The 9,971-nt window shown below is 32.9% G+C and overlaps 1 protein-coding gene across 1 annotated transcript; it reads right to left on the bottom strand.

Moving 5' to 3' along the window:
* Nucleotides 1-1,977: 1,977 nt before the first annotated feature.
* Nucleotides 1,978-9,702, bottom strand: LOC126748752 (leucine-rich repeat protein 1). Its single transcript, XM_050458185.1, has 2 exons — nucleotides 9,047-9,702; nucleotides 1,978-3,476 (listed from the first exon to the last, which is right to left on the bottom strand). Exons 1-2 carry the CDS (start codon nucleotides 9,463-9,465, stop codon nucleotides 2,627-2,629), a joined length of 1,269 nt encoding a protein of 422 aa, XP_050314142.1. The 5' UTR covers nucleotides 9,466-9,702; the 3' UTR covers nucleotides 1,978-2,626.
* Between the last annotated feature and the right edge of the window lie 269 nt (nucleotides 9,703-9,971).

Here is a 9,971-nt window from a genome sequence, read left to right on the forward strand (position 1 = left end):
AGTGAACTACTGAAGATAAAAGTATGAAATCAGCTTTTTTATGATCAGCAAAAAGTGCCCTACATGTTGTGTAACGTACAAAGCGATCCAGGCACAACTTTCCAAGTTATCGAGATCTAAAATCCAAGCAAAATTTTCTGCTATATAGTGATTATAAGTCTAAAAATTAAAATTTTTCTACCGTATAATTTCTAGCTATTTTTCATACATGTAAAAGCAATTTTTAACGAAAATCAATTGGTCATCACTTGTCCAGATTTTTCAGAACTTATTCAGAATTTAAGTTTTACTAGGAGGTTTAACAGCCTAGAATAAATATTAATAATATACTTTAAATGAATTAACTGAATAATAAACTTTAATTGGTCACTTATTCGAGAGATTTAAATTAGTCAGAAACTACTTACAGGTACTTGAGTTAACTTATGGAAACCTTTTGATTAATTAAATACTTATTCCAGGCTCTCGGATTTATCAACAAATTTCTTCGAGGCATTTGAGCTACTTCTATAATTGCTCACTTATTCCAGACCTTTGCGTTAATTAGTCACTTGTTCTAGGCTTTTAAGGAACTTACTTAGAGGTTACTTCCAGGCACTTAAAGTAATTTAATGCCCTGGATTAAGTTTCTCAGTAATATAAATTCCTTCAAGTGACGTAAAAATAATTTAAGTTCCTGAAAGAAGCATTCATGGAAATGGATCCAAGCTGGTTTCATTAAAGAAATACAAAGTAAGGGAATGAAAAACCCATGGTTAGTTGAATGAGAAGTTAAACGAAACATAGGTCAATTAACCCATTTAAAATCAATCGCTTCCAAGGTAGTATGACAATGATATACGTTCAAGACCTTATAAAATCTTAAAGCATTATAACGATACCGTCTGATTTCAAGATTAAGGATATCAAACTAGATACTGATAGCGTTATAGCCAATATAATAATTACGAAAAATATTAACTTCCGCTCTATAAGCAAAGGCCGGATCTTGGGCTTGCCCTCAATGGGTTCAACATAACAATCATAATCATGAGAACCAAATTACAGAGGCATATTAAAGATGTACACTATTTCTAGATTATCCAAGACTACGCATAGTCCTGTTATAGAATATCGAAAATGTGAGGTACAAAAGGTAGCTGGGCATAGAAAAGAACACCTTAGAAATATTAAACTGTATCAACTAACCTAATTTTGTTGTTGTATATTGATAATTAATAATTTTAATAAAACAATGAAACGAAACACATACACACTTCTTTACATTGAGTTCAAGACTATAACACCACTATAAGCAACATTCTTTAAATGCAATTGAAGTAGATCAGCATCAAGATGTGACTCAATGGGTTTATACAGTTTAAAATCCTGAGCAAAAGCAAGATTATTTTAATGAATAATTACATCAAAGGCCTTTGAAAAGTATGTGTACATCTATCCCTATACAGACCTCTTTCAAAACATACTGGTGAGTCAACAAGTTAGTCACCGTAGACCTACCCTGCAAAAAGCAATCCTGATACTTTAATAAATTAGATTATCATTTATACAACTATTGACAGCATTTCATAGACTTTAGTTAGTAAATTATCTGCATAATGATAATATACATTTATTTTAATAACATTATCCCTCTTCTATTGGACAACTTTAGGAACGCCAATAACACAATGTATGTGCAAGTTCTGTTCTGTACGTGAATATGATGTAAGTTTCTTGTAAGCAATTTTTATTTGCTTACCGTTGAATAAGAATTTAAGTAGGCAGTCTTGGCTAGATGTACAATTATTTCAAATTTTCCCTATTTTATTAAGAATATTTTCACGAAATAATAAAAATATTGTTAACATCGGTTTAAGAAAAAAAATAGCATTTAAATTTCAATAATTCCAAATCAGGACGACTAACGGAGTTTAACACCTCTGCACTCGATCATAGTTTTGTTTAAGGTTAATCACAATTTTAGAAAAAAAACTCTAAGCTGAAGAAAAATTTATTTTTACAGAAAACTTTAACATTGATCAGAAACGAGAAGTATATAAATACCTTAAATACTAATTTACATCTTAAATATTCTTGTACTGAAAGACATACTTCATTGTATTAGGAAAAATGTTATCACATAACATCACAATTCCAGAGCTTGCAAAGGGCATTCAAATTCCAGTCATAAGTAATTTTGTGCGTCAAATTTGAAAAATATATCATTTGTAACACATTTTCCTAATACATACTTAAAAACCTAATTAAAAATTACAGGAACAGTCAATTCTTCAAGACATTAAAACAGGGGGAATTGATTAACTGTTTTTCACATCACAAATTCACATCCCTCATCAATCAATATATACATTTGCAAACCCCATATCTCTCCGCAATTATCAAATTTTTTCTTGAACCATCCTATCACAAAATTTGATTGACAATAATTACATCATTTATTCAATATTAATTAATGCAATGTCAAAAAATATTTTACAATTGACTTACAAGGCACCAATAAACTCACAAAAAATGTTTACAGCAATTTTAGCTAAATGGACAATCCTTGACCGACTGTTACAGACCCGAAAAAAAAACACAAGCAGGTTCACGAACCCTCCATTTAACTAAAATCAACCGCATCCTACCTAACTATCGGATTTCGATTGACCCTCCTCGATACCTCCGCATGGTAACATTTTAAACTGCAAAAATGACAATCGATGGGTACGCAAATTGTCTCGAAAGTTTTACGATTAACTACGTTAGAAATATCGGTTAACAAGATGTTGTGAGAATGAGTTAAAAATATGTTGAAACATGCCTTTCCACAAACACAGTAGTTTGCATAGTCCAGATAACCTATTAGGTTTAATGGTATAGTCCCTTTTGAATAAGGTATTCTCTCTTCTAATACTCTTTTGGCAGCATATTCTTTTAAAGAACAAACTGGTAAATGGCCAGGACATGCAGCATTTGCCTCCGGAATTATTTGGACAAAAGCATTAGCTGAAACATCGATAGCTTGTAAGTTCCACTTCTTTATGCTCCCAGGCAAGGCTGTGAGTAAATTATTGGATGCGTCAAACAATTTCAGATTCCTTAAATTCCCCATTCCAGCTGGCAGTTTTTTTAATTTGTTACAATTTAAATTCAAAATGGACAAATTGTGGAACTTCACCAACTGATCTGGAACATAATGCATCTCGTTGTGGCATAAGTTTAATGCATGTAAGGACTTTGATAAAGCTCCCCCGAGCCACTGCCACTGCTTCAAAGCTCCTCTGCCAAGTTTATTATTGGTCAAGTTAAGTTCTTTAAGATTTGGAAGATTACCGAACTCTTCAGGGAGATGCTCGATTAAATTATTGGTTAAATCTAAGACTTTCAGTCTGCTTAGTTGGAGAATCCCTTTGTCTAGACTGCATCTCTGTATGTTGGTGATGGATAGGAATTCTAATGTTCGAGGAAAACCTTTTGATGGGTATTGAGACCTTAAATGGAAAGACTTGTGTTAATTTGTAGAGTTAAGAAAGTGGTTATGAATTATGTGAAGATTTTTAAAAGGTTTTTAATATAACAACATTAAAATAGTTAAAATCATAAAGACATTGAGCGAGAAAAAACTAAAAATGTAAATGCTAAAACTGAAACTTTTTATAACATTTCAAGGAAAAAAAATTACATATTTTTATAAATAGTAAACAAACTGTCATCTAAGCTGATATAAGAAATTGTTTTAAAATTTATTTGGATAAAGGTCTAGTTTAGCAACTTTTCTGAAAATCACACCTAAAATTATGGAAAAAAGAGGTAGTTTTGAAACTATGATATGAGTAAATATTCCTGTAACATCTAATTGAATTACACACCTTTTAAACCTTTTTAAATACATATTTCCAAAATAGAAAAATAGAAAACTCCCTAAAATGTGAATAAAAAATATTCCTGTAGTGAATAATATGGTTTTGTGAATAATAGCTTTCTTAGGGCTAATCTAAAGGTTGTCAGAGATTTACTTTCCTTGATATATCTAGGGAAGTGACAAAATTTTTAAATAGAGCACCTCTGGCCCTTGAGGGATCTGAGTTAACCTAGTGGCTGGAATGTAAAGGTCATATGATGTGATAGACATTTACCTCTCCACACTTTTTAAATGAACTAAAGTTTTTGTAAGTATATGAAGTGCAATCTAGAATATCAATGTTGCAGACTGACAATATTTTCTTGGATAATAGGACAGCTTTCAGGAAGTTTTCAAGGAAAGTCTATACATGGTTTCTATTGTCCTTTTTTGTGCGATAAGCACTTTGCTAATATTACTTAAATTATCTCATATAAAAAGCCCACAAAATATTGATAAGAATTTAAACTAACATATTGATTGAGGTATACTTACCTATAAAATCTCTTAACTGAAGGATTGCATAATTTTTTGATGCAAGTTTAGAGTATACCAGATCAACATGATTATTCCAAGAAAGATTACAATTAATGGAGTCCAAGAAAACTAATAATTTCCTTAATAAAAGGTCTCTATCTGAGTTTCTTCTAATAGGATAGAATTGCATAAATGCAGTTTTTAATGTTGGAGTTAAACTATCCAGTATTTTTATGTCAAAAGCCAGAATAGCATCAATCATAGCAAAACCTTCCTCAAAACCAAGAAACACAAACAGTAGTGCTATGGGTCTGTAATTTCCAATTTGATTTTTTACCCTTTTGGTAAATGGGTATTATCAATACTTATTTAAAAGATTTGGAAAGACCAATGATCAAAGGATAAGTTTATTAATTTTGTTAAGGCTAGTAGTTTTTTTTTTTTATTAATTTTTTTGATCTCTTTCCTCCATCTGAATATTGCTTTCAGTAAAATTAGGGGGATCGGAATTGGTCCTACTCGGAATTTGTCCTACGTTTACGAGTCCGGCCAAACGGTTAAAAACGGTGTTGTCAGAACTCTAAAATATTCTTAGCAATGTGACCGAATTTCAGTATTCAGTTCAGGGAGGGGATACTGTGTGAAATTAAATGTGATACCAACCATACAACAACTACAACAAATAAGGCTGTTCAACCTAGAACTTATTGTTGTGTGTGTGTGTGTGTGTTGCAAAGATGGAAGGATTTGGTAATCAAAGATTTTTTGATCAAGAATTTATTAATGAAGCCAGAAGGTATGAAACTTTTAATAAAATTTAAATTTAAAATTAAATCAGTTTTATATTTACACAAATTATTATAAAATAGACAATATATGAGAAAAATCGAAGTTTTATGACCAATATGCTCTATTTTTTTTTTAAATATACGAAACCTGATCCAACCTTGGGCCAACCTAACTCGCCCTAACTTTGTGTTATCAAATGATAATGACTGGACATCAATTTAAGCATTATCAAAATTAATTGGCTACACAACGTCCTGGTGACTTGGGTTGGCCCAAGGTTGGGTCAGGTTTTGAATATTTTAAGAAAATAGAGAATATTGGTCATAAAAGTTCGATTTACCTCATATATTGCCTATTTTACTTGGATCGTTACGTTATTCCCCGGCCATTATCGTTAATGTACGAATTTTCATCATTGACCGTAACATATACACTATACAGAATACCCCATATTTCCATATAACTATTTTTTTTTTTTTTTCAAGTACTTTATTGTCGAAAATTTGGTACATGTACACGAATTTTATTGACAAAGCTTCAGAAAATAAATACAATCAAATCAGATTTTACAAAACAAATATAAAAAAATTTATACAACATATAAAATGCCTAAAAAAAAAATGCAAGAGAAAATGTTACAAACAAAATCTTTATAAAATAAAATACATGCATGTAGACAAAGGTAGCAGAGATAAAGGGACATATAAAGGTATGTTCAAAATGAAAATTAACAGATTAAAAGCTTAGCATCTACTACACAACATCCTCAGCCTTAAAAAAGTCTTCAATCGAATAAAAGGCTTTTAGAAGCAAATATGACTTCAGTTTACAACGAAACTGGCGCAAGACTGAACACTTCTTAATTCCACGCTAATGTGATTATAAATCATTAAACCGCGATATATAAATGAATCTTTGATAGATGTAAAATGAGGAATAGGAAGGGGAATATTATTAATCTGTCTGGTAGGATAACTGTGATGTCGGATTGGAAAACTGTTCTTATTTTTGAATATTAAACATGCAGTTTCCAAAATAAATAATGATGGTAGGGTCAAAATACGGCTCTCTTTGAAAAGATTACCACAATGCATTCTAGAATAAGCCCTAAATAAACTTCTGACAGCCCTCTTTTGCAGCACAAAAACAGACTGAAACAGATAATTTGAACATGCACCCCAAAATGGAAGAGCATACCTTAAATGCGACTCGAACAAAGCAAAGTACACATCACGAGCAACATCTCTCCCCAGTTCATGAACGGTTGCCCTAACAGAGAAGCAGCCAGAAGCAAGTTTTTTATTTAACTTTATTATATGGTCAGAAAACTTTAAATCTTTATCAATGACTAAACCAAGAAATGCAGAATTGTCTACCATGTCCAATGCGTTCTCACCAAAATCAAGACTCTCAGCTTGAAAATTGAAACCAATAATGTGGGACTTTGACGTATTTAAGCAAAGTTGATTGGAATCACACCATTGCTTTAATTTCAGGAGATCGGCTGCAACATCTCTGACAAGCTGCTTGGGATCTTTATTTGACCATAAAACCGTTGTGTCGTCAGCAAACAATGTAAAATGTCCACATATGCTAAGAGTAATAAGATCATTAATGTATACAAGAAATAGAAGGGGAACAAGAACTGACCCCTGTGGAACACCACAATCCACAGACTCCCTACCAGAAAAGTCACCATTAAGGTACACAGACTGCTCGCGACCAGACAAATAGCACTCAAACCACTTCAGTGCAACACCCCTAACTCCATAAGCAGAAAGCTTCTGAAGCAGTATCCTATGGCTCACACAATCAAAAGCCTTGGACAAGTCACAGAACACCGCCGCAGTCGCCTCTCTTCCATTAACACCCTGGAGAAGTTTGGACAAGAAATCAAACATAGAGTCAGAGGTGCTTTTCCCTGATAGAAAACCAAATTGTTCATCTCGAAGAACCCCTTCCCCCAGAAGAAACTTTAAAAGACGATCCTTCATAAGTCTTTCAATTAACTTAGATAAAGTAGACAAAATTGAAATCGGCCTATAGTTGGATGGACTAGAACAATCACCACCCTTATAAAGAGGCAAAATTTTTGCTAATTTTAGGCAAAGAGGAAATGTGCCCAACTGAAATGAAATATTAATAGCATCAGAAAGAGCCTGAATAGCACTCAAAGGAAGTTTTCCCAATAAATTCACTGAAATACCATCGTCACTAGATGCCCTTTTCTTTTTCATCGATCCTATAGTGCAAAAAATCTCCCTGGGAGTAGTGGGGCTGAGGTAAAATGAGTTTCCACTAGTGGTAGGTAAAAATTTGAGAGGGTCATAAGTGGAAGAGAGACCCTTTGTGAGGATATCAGCAACCGAACAAAAGTACCTATTTAATATGTCAGAATCAATCCGCACTTCTTGAGAGCCACTACTCCTGGACACAACCTCATTAACAATTGACCACGCTTCGCGTTGCTCTTAATAATACTTAATAATATAAAAATAATAATGCAGTATAAATAAACTTAATAATACAGTTGCCGCCCGCGTGCGCCATCTAGCTATTAACAGTTGCGACACAGACAATCCATCGCATCAGTCGCTATTTAGCCGCCGAAATTCGTAAATACGACGTTGTCAAATATAAATGCCTCCTATCCTTGCTTTTATGTCAAAATACAAACCCAGGATTTTCAAGGAAAAGCCGAACCGTTCCGATCGACCGTAGGACAAAATCTTAGTAGGACTAATTCCGCCTTCTCTAAAATTACACACAATTTCTCATAATTTTAGGAGCATTTTTCAAGAAAGCTGAGAAACTAGACCTTTACCAGCAATACTTATCATTTTCTATGTATTTGGTTAATTGAATTTCCATAAATAAACTTTACCTTTATCTATTTATAAGCCTTTTTTTTAATTAGTTTGTTAATTAAAGATTTTTTGTTTGTTAATCTTCAATTAACTAATTGAACATTTCTGTAATACTTTTAAAGGCACATATTCATTTTTACAATAAACCTGAAAAGGGCCTCTCTTTTGAAGTTGCTGACAGAATATCATCATTTGACATTAATAAGTCTATGCATACACAGGGTGTTCCATTGATCATGTTATAAACTTCTAGGGTAGATAAAAAACATAAAAAAAGAAAGTTTATATGAACATGGGTCCAGAAATGCTTTCTGAGGGAGCTGGAGCTCTTTGAAAATAACATTTAAAAACTAGTTTCTGTTTTATAGCTTCGGAACTACTTTAGCTACCGCAACCAATTTTAGGACATAAATTATTGTTAGTACATTTATTCTTTTGAACCCACTAAACAAAAATAATTTTCACCAGGAGTGTGGAAACCAGGGGGATATTTGGTAAATTTAACCCCATTTCTGTAAGACTTAAATTTCTGTCCATTTGGGTATCAGATTATGATGCTTTTGCATAACAAAAGTGTTCTCAGCAAAAATCGCTAAATATCACATTTTTTGTAAGAATTGACTTATAGTAAATTAGGATACAACACCAGAATTAATTATTTTATTAATAATGCTAAAATTCATTTCCCAAAAAGCGATAGTGCAAGTTAACAAGGTTTGAGAATTAATCAGGACAGAAATTCTAACTTTCTGCTAGACATCCCACAATACTGTGCAATAAAGTAATTTGAAAAATTACATAAATTTATATCTACCATATCAAAAATGCTATCAACCCCTATAAAATTTAATGTTTAAATTATCATAGATAAAATCATCCAGAAATAGATTCAATTAAATTTTCTTAATACAGTCCTAAAGTAGAAACAAGCCACAACCCATGCAAAGATTTGTATTTGAGGATGCATCATATTACTATCGGATCAATGGAACACCCTGTATAATAAGAAGTTAACAAAAATACTTACCGGTGGCTTATTTCTAACTTAGTTACAGGTACCTCCTTCTGCTTGACTGGCATAACATTCAAACTGGAATATGTGAACTCATTACTGGCCACTTTACCCTCAAAAGCTCTCTTCAAGAGATGCAAGAACCCCTTAACCTGAATGGGGTCACCCTGTACACACAAATCATGCTCAGGTTTCTTGAACTGTATGGTGCATTTGCCATCGTTTATGAACCTGGCGAAGATGTGCTTCAGGTTATCTTTTAAGGGATACTTGGTGCCATTTTTATTTTGTCCAGAAAATAGGATTAAAGAGTACTCGTTATTGTTGGGATGCTTGCAGAGTGCCAAGGTAGACTTGACGGGTCTTTTCTTCATGCTGGCCGGTAAATGAGCCGCCAAACGGTTTACTACGCATACCGTACAGTGGATTTTCATTTCGAAGATGCTTTATTAACGCATTCGGTGATTTAAGTACATAGACGAATACTTCTAATTAAGTTAAAATTGGAAATTTTAGCGCCAGTTTGATGAGTGAGTGGTTATTTATTTTATTTATTATTTATTTATTTTTTTGTTGAATCAAATGTCGAAAATGACAAATGACGGATCCGTCACTCGTCATTTGAGCGGAATGACGTAAGGGCAAATATTATGGTAGATCCCGATGGTGATGAAAAGCGGAACGGAACAGAAAACTGGCAGCAAATCCGGGATTTGAATCGGTTAAAATCGTGGTAGTGTCAAATTGTTTAATGCGCTTCTATTCCTTCTAACGTTCGGATTTGTTCAACTTTTGGTGAAAATTACACTCATCCATTTACATACTAGCACAGTATTTATGGCCTTCAGTTAACGCAGATGAATAGTACGTTGTTATCGCTTGATTACAACGAAAACCACCCGTCAAGTTCTCATTGCTGATTGACAGAAAAAATAATAAA

The sequence above is a fragment of the Anthonomus grandis genome, chromosome 2 (genome assembly GCF_022605725.1).
Source record: "Anthonomus grandis grandis chromosome 2, icAntGran1.3, whole genome shotgun sequence".
NCBI lineage: Eukaryota > Metazoa > Arthropoda > Insecta > Coleoptera > Curculionidae > Anthonomus > Anthonomus grandis.

Coding starts and splice junctions, on each gene's coding strand:
- LOC126748752 (XM_050458185.1), bottom strand. CDS start 9,465: ATGAAAATCCACTGTACGGTATGCGTAGTAAACCGTTTGGCGGCTCAT. Junction 3,477..9,046: donor AAGTTAGAAATAAGCCACCG/GTAAGTATTTTT, acceptor TTTCCATTTAAG/GTCTCAATACCCATCAAAAG.